This window comes from Entelurus aequoreus, linkage group LG08 (genome assembly GCF_033978785.1).
Source record: "Entelurus aequoreus isolate RoL-2023_Sb linkage group LG08, RoL_Eaeq_v1.1, whole genome shotgun sequence".
In the NCBI taxonomy this organism is placed as follows: domain Eukaryota; kingdom Metazoa; phylum Chordata; class Actinopteri; order Syngnathiformes; family Syngnathidae; genus Entelurus; species Entelurus aequoreus.
In genome coordinates, this window is record NC_084738.1 from 70,408,376 (window position 1) to 70,434,622 (window position 26,247).

Here is a 26,247-nt window from a genome sequence, read left to right on the forward strand (position 1 = left end):
CATGTATGGTGAAGATAAGGTACTTTTTAAAAAAATGAATCAAATAAAATAAGATAAATAAATTAAAAACATTTTCTTGAATAAAAAAGAAAGTAAAACAATATAAAAACAGTTACATAGAAACTAGTAATGAATGAAAATGAGTAAAATTAACTGTTAAAGGTTAGTACTATTAGTGGACCAGCAGCCCGCACAATCATGTGTGCTTACGGACTGTATCCCTTGCAGACTGTATTGATATATATTGATATATAATGTAGGAACCAGAATATTGATAACAGAAAGAAACAACCCTTTTGTGTGAATGAGTGTAAATGGGGGGAGGGAGGTTTTTTGGGTTGGTGCACTAATTGTAAGTGTATCTTGGGTTTTTTATGTTGATTTAATAAAAAAACAAAAAAAAACAAAAAAAAAACGATACCTATAATTAAAAAAAACGATACCGATATCAACCGATACCGATATCAACCGATATATGCAGTCGTGGAATTAACACATTAGTATGCCTAATTTGGACAACCAGGTATGGTGAAGATAAGGAACTTTTTTAAAAAATTAGTAAAATAAGATAAATAAATTAAAAAAAATTTCTTGGATAAAAAAGAAAGTACAACAATATAAAAACAGTTACATAGAAACTAGTAATGAATGAAAATGAGTAAAATTAACTGTTAAAGGTTAGTACTATTAGTGGAGCAGCAGCACGCACAATCATGTGTGCTTACGGACTGTATCCCTTGCAGACTGTATTGATCTATATTGATATATAATGTAGGAACCAGAATATTAATAACAGAAAGAAACAACCCTTTTGTGTGAATGAGTGTAAATGGGGGGAGGGAGGTTTTTTGGGTTGGTGCACTAATTGTAAGTGTATCTTGTGTTTTTTATGTTGATTTAATTAAAAAAAAAAACTAAAAAAAAAAACGATACCGATAATAAAAAAACGATACCGATATCAACCGATACCGATATCAACCGATATATGCAGTCGTGGAATTAACACATTATTATGCCTAATTTGGACAACCAGGTATGGTAAAGATAAGGTACTTTTTAAAAAAATTTGTAAAATAAGATAAATAAATTTAAAAAAAATTCTTGGATAAAAAAGAAAGTACAACAATATAAAAACAGTTACATAGAAACTAGTAATGAATGAAAATGAGTAAAATTAACTGTTAAAGGTTAGTACTATTAGTGGACCAGCAGCACGCACAATCATGTGTGCTTACGGACTGTATCCCTTGCAGACTGTATTGATATATATTGATATATAATGTAGGAACCAGAATATTAATAACAGAAAGAAACAACCCTTTTGTGTGAATGAGTGTAAATGGGGGAGGGAGGTTTTTTGGGTTGGTGCACTAATTGTAAGTGTATCTTGTGTTTTTTATGTTGATTTAATTTAAAAAAAACAAAAAAAACAAAAAAAAAACGATACCAATAATAAAAAAAACGATACCGATAATTTCCGATATTACATTTTAACGCATATATCGGCCGATAATATCGGCAGGCCGACATTATCGGACATCTCTAATGGAAACCCATTCCATGGAGCTCTCTCCGTACTGTACGTGGGCTAATTGGAAGGCCACATGGAGTTTGGAGCTCTGTAGCAACCGACTGTGCAGAAAGTCTTTGGTGAGGTCACACACTGATGTTGGCGGAGAAGGCCTGGCTCTTCAGTCTCCGTTCTAATTCATCCCAAAAGGTGTTCTATCGGGGTTCAGGTCAGGACTCTGTGCAGGCCAGTCAAGTTTACCTACACCAGACTCTGTCGCCCATGTCTTAATGGACCTTGCTTTGTGCACTGGTGCACAGTCATGTTGGAAGAAGAAGGGGCTCGCTCCAAACTGTTCCCACAAAGTTGGGAGCATGGAATTGTCCAAAATTTTGTTGGTATCCTGGAGCATTCAAAGTTCCTTTCACTGGAACTAAAGGGCCAAGGCTAACTCCTGAAAAACAACCCCACACCATAATTCATCCGCTGACCCCTCTGTCAGTTTACGTGGCCTACCACTTGGTGGCTGAGTTGCTGTTGTTCCCAAACTCTTCCATTTTCTTATAATAAAGCCGACAGTTGACTGTGGAATATTTATGTAGTAGAAACAGTCTCCATGCCTAAGTGCTTGATTTGATACACCTGTGGCCAAGTCGTAAAAATATGGCTAGTAAGAGGTGGCTAACAATGCAGCTAATGAGAGCACCCTCTAAAAAAAAAACATCCAAAAACCGCCAATAATACCCCATTTACATATCGTTACTTGAATATTAACCAAGTATTAACGATTTTGTTATTACAAGTGCTAACGCAGACGGACTAGCAGTTTTCATTGGCTTCCAGTTCAATCCCGCATTGAGTTTCAGATTTTAGTCCTGACATTCCGTGTGTTGTATGGTGGGGCCCCCTCAGTGCATCACTGACTTGTTATGTCCCTACTCCGGTCTTCAGGCCAGGGTCTTCTAAAGATCCCCAAAACTTGTTTTAAAACCCCGTGGAGACCTGGCATTCCAGACTACAGCTCCCAGACTCTGGAACAACTTGCACCAGTCCCTCCGTGATCTTGACCGTGTTGAAACTTTTAAGAAACATTAGAGAACTTCTCTTTTTAGTAAAGCTTTTAGTAAATGCACCTTTTAAGTATCATTTTTAATCCACTTTGTATCCTTTTTTATGATGTTGCCCCTGTTGTTTTAGTTGTATTGTTGTTTTACTTCACCTATGCGGCACTTTTTTTTTCTCAACACTCTTGTCAGGATTATGATTAATTCCTCATCTAAACGGGACATCAGTCGGCATAGCAGTGAGAGCAGACATTGTGCAGTAAGTGATTGTTTTATTATGTTCGTAGTTTGTATATCTCGTTTAGCACTGAGCAACACTGCTTCTTGCTGGATCTGTTTATCGCTCAACTTCTAAAATTCGGAGCTCATCCTCCTTATGTTCAGGCTCAAAATTTAGGGCCGTTAACTCATGCGAAGAATCACAAAAAATGATCGCAGTAAAACTAACCAAGTTTTGTGCAAATAAATGACATGCATGAGCAACACTGCTTTCTTGCTGGATCTATTTATCGTTCAACTTCTAAAATTTGGAGATCATCCTCCTTATGTTCAGGCTCAAAAATTAGGGCTAACGCATGTTATAATCACAAAAAATGAACGCAGTAAAACTAACCAAGTTTTGTGCAAATAAATGACATGCATGAGCAACACTGCTTCTTGCTGGATCTATTTATCGTTCAACTTCTAAAATTTGGAGATCATCCTCCTTATGTTCAGGCTCAAAAATTAGGGCTAACGCATGTTATAATCACAAAAAATGAACGCAGTAAAACTAACCAAGTTTTGTGCAAATAAATGACATGCATGAGCAACACTGCTTCTTGCTGGATCTGTTTATCCCTCAACTTATAAAATTTGTAGATCATCCTCCTTATGTTCAGGCTCAAAAATTAGGGCTGTTTACTCAAGTGATTAATCACAAAAAATGATTGCAGTAAAACTGTTACCAAGTTTTGTGCTAATAAATGACATGCATGAGCAACACTGCTTCTTGCTGGATCTGTTTATCACTCAACTTCTAAAATTTGTAAATCATCCTCCTTATGTTCAGGCTCAAAAATTAGGGCCGTTAACTCATGCGAATAATCACAAAAAATTATCGCAGTAAAACTAACCAAGTTTTGTACAAATAAATGACATGGATGAGCAACACTGCTTTCTGCTGGATCTATTTATCGCTCAACTTCTAAAATCCGGAGATCATCCTCCTTATGTTCAGGCTCAAAAATTACGGCTGTTTACTCGAGTGATTAATCACAAAAAATAATTGCAGTAAAACTGTTACCAAGTTTTGTGCAAATAAACGACATGTATGAGCAACACTGCTTCTTGCCGGATCTGTTTATCGCTCAACTTCTAAAATTCTGAGCTCATCCTCCTTATGTTCAGGCTCAAAATTTAGGGCCGTTAACTCATGCGAATAATCACAAAACATGATTGCAGTAGAACTGTTACTAAGGTTTGTGCAAATAAATGACATGTATGAGCAACACTGCTTCCTCCTGGATTTGTCTATCGTTCAACTTCTAAAATTCGGAGATCATCCTCCTTATGTTCAGGCTCAAAAATTAGGGCTAACGCATGTTTTAATCACAAAAAATGATCGCAGTAGAACTGTTACCAAGTTTTGTGCAAATAAATGACATGCATGAGCAACACTGCTTCTTGCTGGATCTATTTATCGTTCAACTTCTAAAATTCGGAGATCATCCTCCTTATGTTCAGGCTCAAAAATTAGGGCTAACGCATGTTATAATCACAAAAAATGATCGCAGTAGAACTGTTACCAAGTTTTGTGCAAATAAATGACATGCATGAGCAACACTGCTTCTTGCCGGATCTGTTTATCGCTCAACTTCTAAAATTCTGAGCTCATCCTCCTTATGTTCAGGCTCAAAATTTAGGGCCGTTAACTCATGCGAAGAATCACAAAAAATGATCGCAGTAAAACTAACCAAGTTTTGTGCAAATAAATGACATGCATGAGCAACACTGCTTCTTGCTGGATCTATTTATCGTTCAACTTCTAAAATTCGGAGATCATCCTCCTTATGTTCAGGCTCAAAAATTAGGGCTAACGCATGTTATAATCACAAAAAATGATCGCAGTAAAACTAACCAAGTTTTGTGCAAATAAATGACATGCATGAGTAACACTGCTTCTTGCTGGATCTGTTTATCACTCAACTTTTAACATTTGTAGATCATCCTCCTTATGTTCAGGCTCAAAAATTAGGGCTGTTTACTCAAGTGATTAATCACAAAAAATGATTGCAGTAAAACTGTTACCAAGTTTTGTGCAAATAAACGACATGTATGAGCAACACTGCTTCTTGCCGGATCTGTTTATCGCTCAACTTCTAAAATTCTGAGCTCATCCTCCTTATGTTCAGGCTCAAAAATTAGGGCCGTTAACTCATGCGAATAATCACAAAACATGATTGCAGTAGAACTGTTACTAAGGTTTGTGCAAATAAATGACATGTATGAGCAACACTGCTTCCTCCTGGATTTGTCTATCGTTCAACTTCTAAAATTCGGAGATCATCCTCCTTATGTTCAGGCTCAAAAATTAGGGCTAACGCATGTTATAATCACAAAAAATGATCGCAGTAAACCTAACCAAGTTTTGTGCTAATAAATAACATGCATGAGCAACACTGCTTTCTTGCTGGATCTGTTTATCACTCAACTTCTAAAATTTGTAGATCATCCTCCTTATCTTCAGGCTCAAAAATTAGGGTTGTTAATCACAAAAAATAATCGCAGTAAAACTGTTACCATGGACGTACCATTTGGATGTTTTTTGAAGCGCTTTATAGGCGGAATAGAGCCAATCCCACTGGCTCTATTGTAAGCTGACTCTTGCTAAGGATTATTTATGACTTAGAATGCCTTTTATATGTGTTCTTGTCTTACATAAAGGATTGTGAATGATCAGCAACATTCCAAAAGAGCGAGTCCCCCTCTAACTTCGCTTTTACTGCAACAAAACACTGATTTCACATTTTACGCCGAGCACGTTACGGATATTTCGGCGTGTCGTGTCGACGCACGTAAACTGGTCCCTTGTTTTGCATGCACGCACGCACACGTACACACACACACGTACACACACGCACACACACACACACACACACACGTACACATAAAGTGGCTGGCGATCTAACTAACCTCTGTCTGTGGTCACTACCCTTTGGTAAGGATGGATTCTCTTGTCGTGGCGGCGTACCTTAGTGGTCATGGCACCTGCTAACGGCGCCACGACGTTGCCAAAACAGAACACAGAAGGTTACTCATCAGAAAAACACATCACACAGTCCAGAGCCATTTTGGCGCCAACATCGCTGAGGGCCACGAGCAAAACGTGCACAAAACTGTGGCTGCGGGGGTGTGGGGGCGGGGTTGGGGAGGGGGCGTGGGAGGGGGGGGGGGCCGATGGTTAAAGGTAAAGTCAAACATCAACGCTTCCAAAGAGGACAGAATGGTGTTGTGTTGTGGTCTTCTGTTCTCTGGAGAAAATATTAATTCAAACCGCAAGCTTTTCCGGGTGCACAAAACATGGATTCACATCCGAGTCACGATTCTTATTCATCCCGATTCTAAATCAATTCATAATTTTCAATAATCAAAAAAACAAAAAATATATTTTTTTTTTCAGGCTATGGATGGAAATTATCAATTGAATATGAACGGCTTAAAAACGTGTCTTAAAAATGGATTTATATCCAAAATTTAAAAAAAATAAAAACTTTTTTTTTAGTTTTTCTATTTTTTTCCATAGATAATCATTTTCAATAATTGATTTTAAAAAAATAAACTTTTTTTTATATGATTAATAATTTTCACACAAAAAAAAAGCTAAACTTTTTTTTTAATTCAGTCGATAAATGAAAATTATGAATTGAATATGAATGGCTTAAAAACGACTTACATTTTTATTTTTATAAAAACAAAACAAAAAAAAAACCACATATTTTTTTCGTTTTTACATTTTTTCCCATAATTAATAATTTTATAATTTTATTTTCATATAATTAATAACTTTCAATCATCGGATTTTAACAAATAAAAAATAAAAAATTCGACATTTAAAAAAAAAAATCAATAATCGATTTAAACAATTACAACTTTTTTTCAATTATTAAACATTATTAATTAAGGGAAAAAAAATTAAAAAAGTTTAACATTTAAAAAAAATCGATTATTGAAAAAAATTAAAAACATTTTTTTTTCTTCAGTCAATAAATGAAAATTATGAATTGAATATGTAAGGCTTAAAAACGTGTCTTAAAAATAGTTTTTTTAATAAAAAAAACAAACAAAAAAACAAATTGTTTTCCCATAAACATTTTAAATAATCGGATTTTTAAAAAAATTTACAAAAAAAATCGATTATTGAAAATGATAAATTTTGGGAACAAAAAGAAAAAAAATTAAAACATAAATTTTTTAAATTTCATAATCGATTTAAACAATTACAACTTTTTTTTTCAATTATTGAACATTATTAATTAAAGGAAAAAAATTTAAAAAGTTTTAAATTGCAAAATAAATCGATTATTGAAAAAAATACAATTGTTATTTATTTTTTCTTCAGTCGATAAATGAAAATTATGAATTGAATATGAATGGCTTAAAAACGTGTAATCCTTTTTTTTTTGTTTTAAAAACAAAACAACAAAAATTGTTTTTAATTTTTTTTGCCTTAATGAATAATTTTAAATAATTGATTTAAAAAAAAAAGTTTAAATGTTGTTTTCATGTAATTAATAATTTTCAATAATCGGATTTTAAAAAAATATAAAAAATGTTTTTCAATTATTGAAAATCACTATTTTGGGGGGGGAAAAAGAAAAAAAACATTTTAAAAACCCTTTTCAATAATCGATTTAAAAAATTAGATTATCGAACATTATTGATTAAGGAAAAAAAGGTGAAACTTTAGAAATTGTAAAAAAAATCGATTATTGAAAAAATGTTTTAAACATTTTCTTCAGTCGATAAACACATAAAAAAGGTACACAAAAAAAAGGTAAACATTTTTTTTAACTCACAATAAACGATTAAAAAAATTACAACTTTTTTTTCGATTATTGAACATTATTAATTAAGTGGGAAAAAAGTTTTAAATTGTAAAAAATCGATTATTGAAAATGATTAATTATGGAAAAAAAGTTAACACATTTTTTTGAAGCGATTATTGAAAATTATTAATTATGGAAAAAAAAGAAAACAAGATTTTAATAGAATACATTTTTAAAGAGACGTTTTGAGGCTTTCTCCATGTAACCAGAAGGCGCTTTTCTAACATGTGACATGTTTGGAAAAAGCTTCATTATGAAATATTTTACAGAGAGAATCGGTTTGAATCGAAAGAATCGTGTTGAATCGAGAATCGATTCTTAATCGAATCATCCCCCCAGAAAGGAGTCACACCCCTACTAGCTTCTATTAATTATTTGTGCGTGTGTGTGTGTGTGTGTGTAGAAAAAAAAAAGCATCACTAAAAGCTTGGCAACGTCACTCTGAGGCACTGGAATCAAAACTCGTAACATATATTAAATCACAAACTGCGGCGCTAGAACATCTACAGGTCGACTCTGGGGAAAAAACGTGTTAAAATTACAAGCGGAGCTATTTCAAAATGTTAAAATCGAGAAAACAAAAAGGGGGTTAATGAAGGCGTCACACCACCACGCTAATACGACGAAACGGAAGCCGGCGCACGCGTTACTCTAGCGCCAATAATCTGTCGTCCTAAAGAGCGAGCGAGCTTTGAGCGTTTTTGCTCGGCGAGAGAAAGGGGTCTGGTGGGGGGGGGAGGGAGGGTGTCGGTTCTAGGGGCGGGGGTTGAGGAAGGGGGGGTCTCTGCAAGCCAGTCCGTGTGTGCTAAGATGGATAGCTAATCGCTTAGCCTTTGGTTGGGAAAGCCATACCTGCGAAAACACAGGACGAAGGGACTATTAGCCCAACGATGAGCCTCAGCATGCAGCGCTACATGTGGCGGGATGCATTACGAGAGCTGGATAAATACACTCCGCCAACAAAGCTACGCTCGCAGCAGCTTTACAGATGCCATGTCTGGGTGGTAAAGACACATGGTGGTGTCGGGTGTCATATTAACGGGCAAGTACAGCGTGAGTCCTTTTTTTTGTTTATTCAAAGTGTGGCGCTCTCCCAATTTGAGAATACAAACCCCAAAACCGGTGAAGCTGTCACGTTGTGTAAATGGTAAATAAAAACAGAATACAATGATTTGCTAATCCTTTTCAACTTGTATTCAATTGAATAGACTGCAAAGACAAGATATTCCACGTTCCAACTGGCAAACTTTGTTATTTTTTCGCCAAATATTTGCTCATTTGAAATTTGATGCCTGCAACATGTGTGGAAAAAAAAGCTGCCACAAGTGGCAAAAAAGACTGAGAAAGTTGAGGAATGCTCGTCAAACATTTATTTGGAACATCCCACAGGGGAACAGGCTAGTTGGGAACAGGTGGGTGCCATGATTGGGTGTAAAAGCAGCTTCCATGAAATGCTCAGTCGTTCACAAACAAGGACGGGGCGAGGCTCACCACTTTGTCAACATTTGCGTGAGCTAATTGTTTAAGAACAACAGTTTTCAAGCAGCTATTGCAAGGAATTTAGGGATTTCACCATCTACGCTCCGTAATATCATCAAAAGGTTCAGAGAATCTGGAGAACTCCCCGCACGTAAGCAATGATATTACGGACCTTCGATCCCTCAGGCGGTACTGCATCAAAAAGCGACATCAGTGTGTAAAGGATATCACCACACGGGCTCAGGAACACTTCAGAAAACCACTGTCATCTGTAAGTGCAAGTTAAAACTCTATGCAAAGCCAAAGCCATTTTATCAACAACACCCAGAAACGCCCCCGGCTTCGCTGGGCCCGAGCTCATCTAAGATGGACTGATGCAAAGTGGGAAAGTGTTCTGTGGCCTGACGAGTCCACATTTCAAATTGTTTTTGGAAACTGTGGACGTCAAAGAGGACTGTTTATAGGCGCAAAGTGGAAAAGCCAGCATGTGTGATGGTATGGGGGTGTATTAGTGCCCAAGACATGGGTAACTTACACATCTGTGAAGGCGCCGTTAATGCTGAAAGGTACACACAGGTTTTGGAGCAACATATGTTGCCATCCATGCAACGTGATCATGGACGCCCCTGCTTATTCCAGCAAGACGATGCCAAGCCACGTGTTACAACAGCGAAAAATCTTGTCTTTGCAGTCTATTCAATTGAATATAAGTTGAAAAGGATTGGCAAATCATTGTTTTTATTGACCATTTACACAACGTGACAACTTCACTGCTTTTGGGGTTTGCACATGGCATCAAGTGGACTGGAGTCAAGTATCCAGGTCTCCTAATACACCCATTGTCCATGTAGGAAGGTGATGGAGTGTTGCGAGTATTTACCTAATACTCCGGTGGAGTCGATGGGGTATTCCAATATGGAGGGCGTGAGGGTGTAGGGGTACTCGTAGGGCGCGTAGATGATCCCCGACTCGGGTCCCTGCTGCAGCAGCGCCGGGTGCGGGTTGCCGCCCGGCACCAGGGCGGAGCTCTGGATCTGGCGAATCAGGGGCATGAGGGTGGGCGTGGTCACCGGGGCCGGGTTGCGCAAGGCGGGCGGCAGGACGGGCGTGGGGCCGGTGATGATGCGGGGGCACTGGGGGGTGCCCAGCGGGAAGCCGGCGGTGGCTGCGGGGGGGGGGACACACACAGAAGGACAATGTTGGCGTGCACAATGGACAGGGGGGTCCGCCAGGAGAGGACAAGAACTCTATTTTACGTGGGGACAGAGGCATTGTTTGTGTGTGCAGCGCTCTGCTGTGCTAGCGCCGCCATGATGTCATCCTTACGTGTCTTCACATTGGCGTCTCTGTACGTCCCGTTGAGGATGGCCAGCTCCATCAGCTGCATCTTCTTCAAGTTGTCCTCGCCTTCAGCCTGCACAACGAAGGGTAGATATGTCCGCAGTTAGAACACAGGTAATAATAATAACAATAATAATAATAGATTTTATTTGTAAAAAGCACTTTACATTGAGTAAACAACCTCAAAGTGCTACAGTGTATTAAAAACAAATTAAAATAAAAAGTAGGGATGTCCGATAATGGCTTTTTGCCGATATCCGATATTCCGATATTGTCCAACTCTTTAATTACCGATACCGATATCAACCGATACCGATAACAACCGATATATACAGTCGTGGAATTAACACATTAGTATGCCTAATTTGGACAACCAGGTATGGTGAAGATAAGGTACTTTTTAAAAAAATGAATCAAATAAAATAAGATAAATAAATTTAAAAAAAATTCTTGAATAAAAAAGAAAGTAAAACAATATAAAAACAGTTACATACAAACTAGTAATTAATGAAAATTTGTAAAGTTAACTGTTAAAGGTTAGTATTATTAGTGGACCAGCAGCACGCACAATCATGTGTGCTTACGGACTGTATCCCTTGCAGACTGTATTGATATATAATGTAGGAACCAGAATATTAATAACAGAAAGAAACAACCCTTTTGTGTGAATGAGTGTGAATGGGGGAGGGAGGTTTTTTGGGTTGGTGCACTAATTGTAAGTGTATCTTGTGTTTTTTATGTGGATTTAATTAAAAAAAAAAAAAAACGATACTGTTAATAAAAAAAACGATACCGATAATTTCCGATATTACATTTTAACGCATTTATCGGCCGATAATATCGGCAGACCGATATTATCGGACATCTCTAGTTAGTACTATTAGTGGACCAGCAGCACGCACAATCATGTGTGCTTACGGACTGTATCCCTTGCAGACTGTATTGATATATATTGATATATAATGTAGGAAGCAGAATATTAATAACAGAAAGAAACAACCCTTTTGTGTGAATGAGTGTAAATGGGGGAGGGAGGTTTTTTGGGTTGGTGCACTAATTGTAAGTGTATCTTGTGTTTTTTATGTGGATTTAATAATAAAAAAATAAAAATAAAAAATAAAAACGATACTGATAATAAAAAACCCGATACCGATAATTTCCGATATTACATTTTAACGCATTTATCGGCCGATAATATCGGCAGACCGATATTATCGGACATCTCTAGTAATAATAATAATAGATTTTATTTGTAAAAAGCACTTTACATTGAGTAAACGAGCTCAAAGTGCTAGTGTATTAAAAAAATAAATAAAATAAAAAGATAATAAAAAATAAATAAAAATAAAAACTAGAACAGCCAAATAGCTAAAACTAGTATGCATATATCTAAAAAAAGGCTTCTTTTTTCTTTTTTTTTTTAAAGAAAGGTTTTTAAGCCTTTTTTAAAAGCATCCACAGTCTGTGGTACCCTCAGGTGGTCAGGGAGAGCGTTCCACAGACTGGGAGCGGCGGAGCAGGTGTCAAACCCAAGGCCTGGCAAGCCGCTTCATCTTATTTAGCCCTGGAAGTAATATGTATCAATAAAGCACTTGGACTTTTCTTACTAAATGTGTTCTTTCTTAAAGAACACACTATATTGCCAAAAGTATTTGGCCACCCATCCAAATGATGAGAATCCGGTGTCCTAATCACTAAATCAAGCACTTTTTCTACTGTTTCTACAAACATTTGTGAAAGAATGGGCCGCTCTCAGTGATTTCCAGCGTGGAACCGTCGTAGGATGCCACCTGTGCAACAAATCCAGTCGTAAAATTTCCTCGCTTCTAAATATTCCGAAGTCGACTTTATTATAAGAAAATGGAAGAGTTTGGGAACAACAGCAACTCAGCCACTAAGTGGTAGGCCACGTAAACTGACATAGAGAGGGGTCAGCGGATGCTGAAGCGCATAGTGCAAAGACTTTCTGCACAGTCAGTTGCTAACTTCATGTGACCTTCCAATTAGCCCACGTACAGTACGCAGAGAGCTTCATGGAATGCCTTTCCATGGCCGGGCAGCCTGATCTAAGCCATACATCACCAAGTCCAATGCAATTGGCTTTTCCATCTGGCAATCTAAAGGACGAGTCTGGGTTCGGACGTTACCAGGAGAACGCTACATTTCGCATTGTGCCGGGTGTGAAATTTGGTGGAGGAGGAATTATGGTGTGGGGTTGTTTTTTCAGGAGTTGGGCTTGGCCCCTTAGTTCCAGTTAAAGAAATTTTGAATGCTCCAGGATTCATTTTCGGTACAGTAAGAAAACAACAAAATATACATTTTTTGGTTATTTATCTACCAAATTTGTAAACCATGGCTTTATCCTTTTAACATTGGGAACACTATAATAATTCTGCCCAAAAATAGAAATAGGGTGTGTGTGTGATGGATGTGCGCCACCACTGGGCTGATCAGTGCAACAGCAGGCAGTCATGAATGCTAAGCATAATAATAACATACATATACACACAGGGTCCATTGCCAGGGTTAACGTGGTCAACATATATAAAATAAAAACTAAATAGGATAAGGCTCAGAATGGTTTCTTAACAAAAACCTTTCTACATATAAAGTGCTTTTTTGATTGATTGATTGATTGATTGATTGATTGATTGAGGCTTTTATTAGTAGATTGCACAGTACAGTACATATTCCGCACAATTGACCACTAAATGGTAACACCCCAATAAGTTTTTCAACTTGTTTAAGTCGGAGTCCACGTTAATCAACATTAAACTGCCTCAAGTTGTTGCTCAGATTAAATAAAATGACAAAAGTTTTGTTCTACATATCTTTGGGTGTCCCACGATTCGATTCAATATCGATTCTTGGGGTCACGATTCGATTCAAAAACGATTTTTTTCCCGATTCAAAAGGATTCTCTATTCATTCAATACATAGATTTCAGCAGGATCTACCCCAGTCTGCTGACATGCAAGCAGAGTAGTAGATTTTTGTAAAAAGCTTTTATAATTGTAAAGGACAATGTTTTATCAACTTATTGCAATCATATAAATTTGTTTTAACTATTAAATGAACCAAAAATATGACTTATTTTATCTTTGTGAAAATATTGGACACCGTGTGTGCAAGTGTAAGCCACTGTGACACTATTGTTCTTTTTTATTTTTATTTTTTTATAAATGTCTAATGATAATGTCAATGAGGGATTTTTAATCACTGCTATGTTGAAATTGTAACTAACATTGATACTGTTGTTGATAATATTCATTTTTGTCTCACTACTTTTGGTTTGTTCTGTGTCGTGTTTGTGTCTCCTCTCCGTTGCTCGGTTTATTGCAGTTCTGAGTGTTGATGGTTCGGATTTGGTTTTGGAACTTGATTGCATTGTTATGGTATTTGCTGTGTATTGTTTTGTTGGATTGATTAATATAAAAAAAAAAATTAAAAAAAAAAAATTAAATTGATTTTTGAAAAATGAAAATCGATACTGAATATATATATATATATATATATATATATATATATATATATATATATATATATATATATATATATATATATATATATATATATATATATATATATATATATATATATATATATATATATATACAGTGGGGCAAAAAAGTATTTAGTCAGCCACCCATTGATTGTCAATGGGTGGCTGACTAAATACTTTTTTGCCCCACTGTATATATATATATATATATATATATATATATATATATATATATATATATATATATATATATATATATATATATATATATATATATATATATATATATATGTATATGTATGTGTGGGAAAAAATCACAAGACTATTTCATCTCTACAGGCCTGTTTCATGAGGGGTTTCCTCAATCCTCAGGAGATTTCCTCCTGAGGATTGAGGAAACCCCTCATGAAACAGGCCTGTAGAGATGAAATAGTCTTGTGATTTTTTCCCACACATACATATTACGCTCTACCACGGTATCGAGCACTGTTTTTTGGATAATCTAATTAAGACATACACATATATATATATATATATATATATATATATATATATATATATATATATATATATATATATATATATATATATATATATATATATATATATATATATATATATAAATATGTATGTATGTGTGGGAAAAAATCACAAGACTATTTAATCTCTACAAGCCTGTTTCATGAGGGGTTTCCTCAATCCTCAGGAGGAAATCTCCTGAGGATTGAGGAAACCCCTCATGAAACAGGCCTGTAGAGATGAAATAGTCTTGTGATTTTTTCCCACACATACATATTACGCTCTACCACGGTATCGAGCACTATTTTTTGGATAATCTAATTAAGACATATATATATATGTATATATATATATATATATATATATATATATATATATATATATATATATATATATATATATATATATATATATATATATATATATATATATATATATATATATATATATATATATATATATAGTTGCTTTCTATTTTATTTGAATTACTAACAAAATACGTCTTTAAATGAATTGCTGTTGTTTACTTGAGTCATACTGCAGTCTACACGTATCTCTTATGTGTGACTGCCATCTACCGGTCACACTTGTCATTTCACGATGTACCAAATAAAATTGCTTCGAGGTCGGTAAGCACAACCAAAATTATTCCAGACATTAGGCGCACCGGCTTATAAGGCGCACTGTCGGGTTTTGAGAAAACTAGAGGATTTTAGGTGCGCCTTATAGTCCGAAAAATACGGTATGTCTTTTTTTTTTTTTTTTTTCCACAAAACTTGGTAACAGTTTAATCCTAAATTCTTTCAGGGTTCATTTCGGGGTGAAATTTGCATGATTAATCTAAGTTTTTTGTGATTCATCACATGAGTTAACTCGATCATTTTGACAGCCCTAATATAATGTAATTAATTGTATTAGAATGTATTCCCCCCTCTACCTCAAAGAACTACTCACCCCCAAATCCTCCACACGACACCTCCGCTCCGGACAGGCTAACCTCCTCCAACCTCCGAGGACAAAGCTACAAACAATGGGAGACCGGGCTTTCTGCTCCGCCGCTCCCAGTCTGTGGAACGCTCTCCCTGACCACCTGAGGGCACCACAGACTTAAAAAAAAGGCTTAAAAACCTTCTTTTTAAAAAAGCCTTTTTTGTTTTAGATACATGCATACTAGTTCTAGCTATTTGGCTGTTCTAGTTTTTATTTTTATTTATTTTTTATTATCTTTTTATTTTAATTTTTTTCAATACACTGTAGCACTTTGAGGTTGTTTACTCAATGTAAAGTACTTTTTACAAATAAAATCTATTATTATTATTATTAGGGATGTCCGATAATGGCTTTTTGCCGATATTGTCAAACTCTTTAATTACCGATACCGATATCAACCGATACCGATATCAACTGATATATGCAGTCGTGGAATTAACACATTATTATGCCTAATTTGGACAACCAGGTATGGTGAAGATAAGGTACTTTTTAAAAAAATTTGTAAAATAAGATAAATACATTAAAAACATTTTCTTGAATAAAAAAGAAAGTACAACAATATAAAAACAGTTACATAGAAACTAGTAATGAATGAAAATTAGTCAAATTAACTGTTAAAAGTTAGTACTATTAGTGGACCAGCAGCACGCACAATCATGTGTGCTTACGGACTGTATCCCTTGCAGACTGTATTGATATTTTTACTTTTTTCAATACACTGTAGCACTTTGAGGTTGTTTACTCAATGTAAAGTACTTTTTACAAATAAAATCTATTATTATTATTATTAGGGATGTCCGATAATGGCTTTTTGCCGATATCCGATATTCCGATATTGTCCAACTCTTTAATTACCGATACCGATATCAACCGATACCGATATCAACCGATATATGCAGTCGTGGAATTAACACATTATTATGCCTAATTTGGACAACCAGGTATGGTGAAGATAAGGTACTTTTTAAAAAAAAATTAGTAAAATAAGATAAATAAATTAAAAACATTTTCTTGAATAAAAAAGAAAGTACAACAATATAAAAACAGTTACATAGAAACTAGTAATGAATGAAAATGAGTCAAATTAACTGTTAAAGGTTAGTACTATTAGTGGACCAGCAGCACGCACAATCATGTGTGCTTACGGACTGTATCCCTTGCAGACTGTATTGATATATATTGATATATAATGTAGGAACCAGAATATTAATAACAGAAAGAAACAACCCTTTTGTGTGAATGAGTGTAAATGGGGGAGGGAGGTTTTTTGGGTTGGTGCACTAATTGTAAGTGTGTCTTGTGTTTTTTATGTTGATTTAATTTTAAAAAAAAAAACAAAAAAAAAACGATACCGATGATAAAAAAAAACGATACCGATAATTTCCGATATTACATTTTAACGCATATATCGGCCGATATTATCGGACATCTCTAATTATTATCATTATTCTGTGTCCACCATGCTAGTTTCTCCTCAGCTCCAGTCACCAACTAGCATCATGTGCACCGACACGGTATCAACAGGTGCCGGTGCTGCCGAGCGGCCCGTAGACGTCCTAACGCCGCTGGAACCGCAGTGCTGCGATTCCATTCAAAAAAGGAACGACGGAGCGTCGCCATTTCACAATAAGAGCGCGTCTCCATTAAAGCGTGTTCTCATCACGCGGTGGCGAGGATGTGGGCGGCGCCCGGAGAATGTGAGAAATGCGGAGGAGTCCAATCAAAACGTCCTCTCTTGTGCGCGGAGGGCGGCGGAATATTGCGGCCAGTAGTCGGGGACGAAGTGAGTTGTGAACGAGTGAAAGGAGTGATGGAGTGGGGAGGACGAGTGAACAGACTCTCCATTCATTCCCTCAGCCTTTCAAACAACCCGGGGGTTGCCATGGAAACCCCTTTATGCCTGTCCCCTAATTACCCTAACCCCTTACACATACTCTCACACACACACTTTTGGACGGACAAATCCCCCTCCCCGCCCCCCCTTCCATGCATACCAAAACACTGAACTCTCATCCCGTCACAGTTCCCCCCCCCCCCCGACCCCGTGTCGGTCCGGGGCGCACGCGGAGCGGTCCGACGGATACTCACGGCGGGGACGAGGAGTTTCTTGACCTCGTTGATGGCCCGCTGCAGCTTGATCTTGGCCCGGTTGTGCGTGTCCTCCACGGTGATGAGGACGTGAAGGTCCTCGCTCAGGTGCTCCCAGTTGGGCTTGCCTCGGTTCATCTCCTCCTGGAGCACAACAGGGTGGAGTTAGCATTCATGCATTCACGCACAAAACACACGGACGCGTAATACGGCTGCAGGGGAGGTTTCAAGGCCATCGAGCAACTCTGTTGTTCCTCAGCGATTGTGCAACTTTTCCTCTGCACTCCCATTCCTTCTCGTCTCGCCCCACTCCCTAAATTGACAAACCTTCCCGCGATTCTCCGACGAGTCACAGTTGTTGCAACAGGCTTCTCGCTTCATCTTCTTTCTCCAGAAAACCTGACCTATAAGCACTATTTTGGATGTCACGGCGGTGTCGCAAGTCAGCCGTGGCTAGTCGTCACATTTGGATGCAGAGTTATTGGTGCAAAAGTTGACGACTGCGCAAGCATTCTGGTTAAAAGACAAATCATTGAGAAAAAAAAAACTGCACCCTCTCGTCCTGTCGGTCATAACCCAAAGATCATGACCGTAGGTGAAGATAGGGACGTAGATAGACCACCATAGACTTGTTTCTTCAGCATTGTCCACACGTTTAAGTCAAGACTTTAGGGAAGGCCATTCTAAAACCTTCATTCTAGCCTGATTTAGCCATTCCTTTACCACTTTTGAGGTGTGTTTGGGGTCATTGTCCTGTTCCGCACAAGACCCAACCTTCGGGCTGATGATTTTAGGCTGTCCTGAAGAATTTAGAGATAATCCTCCTTTTTCATTGTCCCATTTACTCTCTGTAAAGCACCAGTTCCATTGGCAGCAAAACAGGCCCAGAGCATAATACTACCACCACCATGCTTGACTGTAGCAGTGTTTCCCACACATTCATTTATTTGTGGCGGCCCGCGGGGCATAGGCCGTATAGGCAAATGCTAAGGGCGCCGTCCATCAGGGGGCGCCACGCCAGTGCCACAAATGTTGGAGAGAAAAGAAAAAAAAAAAAAGTTGGTACTATTATTTCTAAATACATAGAATAATCCCACGTTGATTAAAATGCAAAGTAAAGCCTATTTAATAGAAATATTATTTGTTACACCATTACGCCCCCTCCCCCCGCACGGTGCGCCCCCTCCCTTCCCGTATCATTCATGACTCTTTTTGGACGTCACCACACAAGATGTCAAAACGGCCAAAACTGTCAGGTGCCCAGGGAAGAAAAAAGAGAAAAGAAGAGGAGAAACGAGAAAAAGACAGAGGTAGCAGGTAGGTGACGTTAGCCTACATGAAATTATTTGTCTGTTACAGAATGTGATGGTAACCTGGCTTTTTAGCATTAAGCTAATGTTACATGATTCGGCAATTGCTAATCAATAAATAGCTAGTTCTGTTTTAACGTCGGGTTGATATTGTGGAGGGGGCTAAATTGTTATGGAAAATAATAATGTAACGTTAGGTAATTACAGTACTCCCTGGTGTACAGTAATTTGCAAGTCATTCTAGTTAATGCAATATTAAAAAGCACAAATAGAGAACTCTGTAGGATCCCCTTTTTTGTAATATAGTTGTTAAAGTCATACTGGTTTGATATCTTGTTTTGTGCAGTGCCTTATTTATATTGTATTTTTCATTTATTTTATGCAACTTGTTGACACGTTTTATTTTGTGTTTATGTATGTAAAAAATATTGTATTTCATATATTCATTTTTTGTATTCATTTATTTATCCATATTTTTTAAAATCTTGTTAACTATTCTGATTGTTAATTTGCTTTCTTTAAGTAAAAAAAAAGGTCAAAGACAAAGCTATTCGGTTTCTTGTGAGTATGTACACTTCACTGCCGATGTGGGGGGGGGGGGGGCACCTAAAATCTTGCCTAGGGCGCCAGATTGGTTAGGGCCGGGCGGCCCGCCACGAAAGAATTACGTCCGCCACAAATTTAAAAAATAAAAATAAATAAATACATTTTTTTTTTTTTTTTTTTTGTCCTGTCCAGCTTCTCAGGCAAATCATATAGTTGATGTAGATGCCCATATCGGCTGTTCAGATTTACTTTACAAAAGAGAAGTGTAGGATACTTCTCTTGTTGCCTTATTTGTATTTGACCACTACTGTTTTCTGTTTATTTGTTACTGACTGTGGCAGGACACCTCTGCCTCTGTTTCACTTTATGTTGCTGGTAAATAATATGGTTGTAGTAGTAGGCTAAAGTTAAATTATTTAGTATGCACTAATTAAAGGGGCAGAGCTTTAAGAGACATTTTAGCTTTTATATTTTATAAGATATATTTTTTGTAAGAACCACAATTAATAAATATATTTCAGTGAATAACTTATTGTTCAAATCTGTATATAAATATGTACATAAAGTGTTGTAATTATATTGTAAAATGGATGGATGGATGGATGGACGTTTAAAACAAAACTGTTATTATTAATCAGTAAGTATACATTTTTTGAGCCTTTTTAGAGAAAATCATATCATTGTAGTAAATTATGCAAATTACTCGATGATGTCATGGTGACCACGCCCACCGCCACAGGTATCTTGGCAGTTTATGGGAAACACTGTGTAGGCATGGTGTTCCTGGGATTAAAGGCCTCACCTTTTCTCCTCCAAACATATTGCTGGGTATTGTGGCCAAACAGCTCCATTTTTGTTTCATCTGACATCACATGGACAAATATAAGACCTTCTGGAGGAAAGTTCTGTGTTCAGATGAAACAAAAATTGAGCTGTTAGGTCACAATACCCAGCAATATGTTTGGAGGAGAAAGGGTGAGGCCTTTAATTAGGGATGTCCGATAATGGCTTTTTGCCGATATCCAATTTTCCGATATTGTCCAACTATTTAATTACCGATATCAACCGATACCGATATCAACCGATACCGATATATACAGTTGTGGAATTAACACATTATTATGCCTAATTTGGACAACCAGGTACGGTGAAGATAAGGTCCTTTTTAAAAAAAATACAAAAATAAAATAAGATAAATAAATTAAAAACATTTTCTTGAATAAAAAAGAAAATAAAACAATATAAAAACAGTTACATAGAAACTAGTAATTAATGAAAATGAGTAAAATTAACTGTTAAAGTTTAGTACTATTAGTGGACCAGCAGCACGCACAATCATGTGTGCTTACGGACTGTATCCCTTGCAGACTATATTGATATATATTGATAGGAACCAGAATATTAATAACAGAAAGAAACAACTAGAGATGTCTGATAATGGCTTTTTGCCGATATCCGATATTGTCCAACTCTTTAATTACCGATACCGATATCAACCGATACTGATATATACAGTCGTGGAATTAACACATTATTATGCCTAATTTGGACAACCAGGTATGGTGAAGATAAGGTCCTTTTTAAAAAATAAAATAAAATAAAATAAGATAAATAAATTAAAAACATTTTCTTGAATAAAAAAGAAAGTAAAACAATATAAAAACAGTTACATAGAAGCTAGTAATGAATGAAAATGAGTAAAATTAACTGTTAAAGGTTAGTACTATTAGTGGACCAGCAGCACGCACAATCATGTGTGCTTACGGACTGTATCCCTTGCAGACTGTATTGATATATATTGATAGGAACCAGAATATTAATAACAGAAAGAAACAACTAAGGATGTCCAATAATGGCTTTTTGCCGATATCCGATATTGTCCAACTCTTTAATTACCGATACCGATATCAACCAATACAGATATATACAGTCGTGGAATTAACACATTATTATGCCTAATTTGGACAACCAGGTATGGTGAAGATAAGGTACTTTTAAAAAAAAAAAAAAATAAGATAAATAAATTAAAAACATTTTCTTGAATAAAAAAGAAAATAAAACAATATAAAAACAGTTACATAGAAACTAGTAATTAATTAAAATGAGTAAAATTAACTGTTAAAGTTTAGTACTATTAGTGGAGCAGCAGCACGCACAATCATGTGTGCTTACGGACTGTATCCCTTGCAGACTGTATTGATATATATTGATAGGAACCAGAATATTAATAACAGAAAGAAACAACCCTTTTGTGTGAATGAGTGTAAATGGGTGAGGGTTTTTTTTGGGTTGGTGCACTAATTGTAAGTGTATCTTGTGTTTTTTATGTTGTTTTAATAAAAAACAAAACAAAACAAAAAAATTTAAAAAACGATACAGATAATAAAAAAAACGATACCGATAATTTCCGATATTACATTTTAAAGCATTTATCGGCTGATTATATCGGCAGGCCGATATTATCGGACATCTCCACATTTAATCCCAGGAACAACATGCCTACAGTCAAGCATGGTGGTAGTATTATGCTCTGGGCCTGTATTGCTGCCAATGGAACTGGTGCTTTACATGAGACAATGAAAAAGGAGGTTTACCTCCAAATTCTTCAGGACAAGCTAAAATCATCAGGCCGGAGGCACATACTTGTTGGTCGCAAAAAAACATTCATGAAGTTTGGTTCTTTTATGAATTTATTATGGGTCTACTGGACATGTGAGCAAATCCGCTGGGTCAAAAGTATACGTACAGCAATGTTAATATTTGCTTACATGTCCCTTGGCAAGTTTACCTGCAATAAGGCGCTTTTGGTAGCCATCCACAAGCTTCCGCTTGAATTTTTGACCACTCCTCTTGACAAACAGCTAAATTTGTTGGTTTTCTGACATGGACTTGTTTCTTCAGCATTGTCCAGGACTTTAGGGAAGGCCATTCTAAAACCTTCATTCTAGCCTGATTTAGCCATTCCTTTACCACTTTTGACGTGCGTTTGGTGTCATTGTCCTGTTGGAACACCCAACTGCACCCAAGACCCAACCTCCGGGCTGATGATTTTAGCTTGTCCTGAAGAATTTGGAGGTAATCCTCCTTTTTCATTGTCCCATTTACTCTCTGTAAAGCACCAGTTCCACTGGCAGCAAAACAGAGCCCAGAGCATAATACTACCACCACCATGCTTGACGGTAGGGATGTTGTTCCTGGGATTAAAGGCCTCACCTTTTCTCCTCCAAACATATTTCTGGGTATTGTGGCCAAACAGCTCAATTTTTCACATGGACAAAGATAAGACCTTCTGGAGGGAAAGTTCTGTGGCCAACAAGTATGTGCTCCAATCAGAAAAAAATAAGAGTTGTAGAAATGATTGGAAACTCAAGACAGCCATGACATTATGTTCTTTACAAGTGTATGTCAACTTTTGACCATGACTGTATATGTCACATTTGGATGCCGAGTTATTGGTGCAAAAGTTGCCGACTGCGCAAGCATTCTGGGTAAAAGACAAATCTTTGGACAACCAAAGATCATGACCATAGGTGAGGACAGGGACGTAGATTGACCGCTAAATTGAGAGCTTTGCCTTCACCACGACGCACCAATGCATCTGTAATGGATACACACTATATTGCCAAAAGTATTTGGCCACCTGCCTTGACTCACATATGAACTTGAAGTGCCATCCCATTCCTAACCCATAGGGTTCACTACCTTTTGCAGCTATTACAGCTTCAACTCTTCTGGGAAGGCTGTCCACAAGGTTGCCGAGTGTGTTTCTAGGAATTTTCCACCATTCTTCCAAAAGCGCATTGGTGAGGTCACACACTGATGTTGGTGGAGAAGGCCTGGCTCTCAGTCACCCTTCTAATTCATCCCAAAGGGTGTTCTATCGGGTTCAGGTCAGGATTCGAGTCAAGTTCATCCACACCAGACTCTGTCATCCATGTCTTTATGGACCTTGCTTTGTACACTGGTGCGCAGGCATGTTGGAAGAGGAAGGGGCCCGCTCCAGGAGTTGGGCTTGGCCCCTTAGTTCCAGTGAAAGGAACGTTGAATGCTCCAGGATACCAAAACATTTTTTGGACAATTCCATGCTCCCAACCCTGTGGGAACAGTTTGGAGCGAGCCCCTTCCTCTTCCAACATGCCTGCGCACCAGTGCACAAAGCAAGGTCCATAAAGACATGGATGACAGAGTCTGGTGTGGATGAACTTGACTGGCCTGCACAGAGTCCTGACCTGAACCCGATAGAACACCTTTTGGGATGAATTAGAACGGAGACTGAGGGTTATAAGGCGCACTGTCGATTGTTGAGAAAATGAAAGGGTTTTAAGTGCGCCTTATAGTCTGAAAAATAGGGCGAGTATCAAGATATACGCTATGACATTATTGCCTCTCATTTCTCATGCTGAATGTTTATTTACTTATCTATCAGTCAGTGTCAAGATACACGCTATTGCTTCTCACGCCCCCCACCCCACACACACACATATCATGGCGCCCTCCCCGCTATTTGAGAAGCACTGCACTACAGTAACACCGAAAAGGGGGGGCGGGGGGGGGGGGGGGGGGCCCACCCCACCACTTGAGCAGTACTAAGTGATTGACCGTAAAATAAGCAGTTGTCTCGCCTGTTTGCTTACACGGCGACGGTTTTTATTTCATTGAACAAAAATGTTTCTTTAGAATTGAATGCCAGTGCTAAGCGCTAAGATAGCTGACGTTATGAAATGTGGGGGTGGACGCATGGGGGGCAGGGGGGTGCAGAGAGAGAGAGAGAGAGAGAGAGAGAGAGAGAGAGAGACGGCCTCGTCTGCGAATGTTTTGTCAAGTGAGATGTATCGTTCTGAAGAGCACTAAAAGTCAACATCTTTCTGCCGCCCCCCTCCCGCCGTCTCTCTGTTTTCCTTCCTCTCCGTCTCTGTGTGTGTCTCCCCGTGCGGGGCAGGGAATGTTCCAGAGACAAAATGACAGAGAAAGAGGGAGGGGAAGATGGTGGTGGTGGTGGTGGTGGTGGGGGGGTTGTTGTTGGGATGGAATGCTGGACTTGCTCCACCTGCCGTTTGGAAAGCCGGAGACGAGTGCATCCAACAGGAGGAGACACCAGGGGAGAGGGAGGAGAAGACAGATGGACGAGCAAGAGACAAAGTGGAAACATATTGTGGCCCAGAGAGAGAAAGAGAAAGAGAGAGAGAGAGAGAGAGAGGGAGAGAGAGAGCAAGATATATATATATATAGAGAGAGATAGAGAGAGAGATAGCTAGAGAGAGAGAGAGACAGAGAGAAAGAGCTATATATATATATATATATATATATATATATATATATATATATATATATATATATATATATATATATATATATATATATATATATATAGAGAGAGAGAGAGAGAGCAAGATATATATATATATATATAGAGAGAGAGAGATAGAGAGAGATAGCTAGATCGAGAGAGAGAGAGAGACACAGAGAGAAAGAGCTATATATATATATATATATATATATATATATATATATATATATATATATATATATATATATATATATATATATAGAGAGAGAGAGAGAGAGAGAGAGCAAGATATATATATATAGAGAGAGAGATAGAGAGAGATAGAGAGAGACACAGAGAGAAAGAGCTATATATATATATATATATATATATATATATATATATATATAGAGAGAGAGAGAGAGAGAGAGAGAGAGAGGGATGGATAAATAGATAGATAGATAGATAGATAGATAGATAGATAGATATAGAGAGAGATAGATAGATAGATAGATAGATAGATAGAGAGAGATAGCTAGATAGAGAAAGAGACACAGAGCGAAAGAGCTATATATATATACATATATATATATATATATAGAGAGAGAGAGATAAATAGAGATATATATATAGATTGATAGATAGCTAGATAGAGAGATATAGCTAGATAGAGAGAGAGAGACACAGAGCGAAAGAGCTATATATATATATATATATATATATATATATATATATATATAGAGAGAGAGAGAGAGAGAGAGAGAGAGAGAGATAGAGAGAGATAGATGGATAGGTAGATAGATAGATAGATGGCGAGAGAGAGAGAGAGAGAAAGAGCTATATATATGTATATATATATATATATATATATATGTATATATATATATATAGAGAGAGAGAGGGAGAGAGAGATAGATAGATAGATAGATAGATAGATAGAGAGAGAGATAGAGAGAGATATATATATAGAGAGAGAGATAGATAGATAGATAGATAGAGAGAGAGAGAGAGAGAGAGAGAGAGAGAGAGAGAGAGAGAGACAATTAGATAGATAGATAGATGGATTACATCATCACACCCAAGACAATGGGCATATACACACACACCCTCCCCCACCCCACGCCTTCACCGCCGCTTGATTCCCTTCGGGGTGATGGACGGCTGGCAGCGCTTCATAGCAGCAGTCGACCTCCAGGGCCCCAACTCCACCCCTCTGTTGCGAGTTGTCGTGATTAAATGTAACGTGTTTATGTGTGCATGGCATGGAGGTTATTTCACACTCCAGACTAGGCCCCCTTAGGAGCCCAGTCTAGATTGTATTTTTTTACTCATCTTCTTCCCCAGCGTTTTACCTTTTCTCGTGGCGACCCATCAGCGTTCCTGGGGCCGTACTTATCAAGCTTCTTAGAGTGCCATTTTACACTTAAGTCCTGAGAATTTGCGAAATTTAGTCCTACTCTCAAACTTAAGAATAAAAGCTTTTTATCAACGTTCTTAAGTCTAAGAATCACTCCTACTCTCCACGATATTTAAGAGACCTTC

At 37.3% G+C, this 26,247-nt stretch overlaps 2 protein-coding genes across 3 annotated transcripts in view; one reads left to right on the forward strand and one right to left on the reverse strand.

Annotated features, from left to right (window-relative positions):
* Positions 1 to 26,247, forward strand: part of bicral (BICRA like chromatin remodeling complex associated protein) — a 201,240-nt gene that overhangs the window by 25,866 nt on the left and 149,127 nt on the right. The window lies entirely within an intron of this gene.
* Positions 1 to 26,247, reverse strand: part of qki2 (QKI, KH domain containing, RNA binding 2) — a 74,777-nt gene that overhangs the window by 8,989 nt on the left and 39,541 nt on the right. Inside the window, exons 4-8 of one of the 2 annotated variants that reach the window (XM_062057231.1) lie at positions 17,584 to 17,727; positions 10,467 to 10,554; positions 10,021 to 10,305; positions 8,514 to 8,537; positions 5,749 to 5,826 (exon numbers count right to left, since the gene is read on the reverse strand). In XM_062057231.1, the coding sequence (XP_061913215.1) occupies positions 5,749 to 5,826; positions 8,514 to 8,537; positions 10,021 to 10,305; positions 10,467 to 10,554; positions 17,584 to 17,727 (619 nt within the window). Of the gene's footprint in view, positions 1 to 5,748; positions 5,827 to 8,465; positions 8,538 to 10,020; positions 10,306 to 10,466; positions 10,555 to 17,583; positions 17,728 to 26,247 lie in introns of those variants that run through there. The other variant, XM_062057232.1, reaches the window with a different exon arrangement.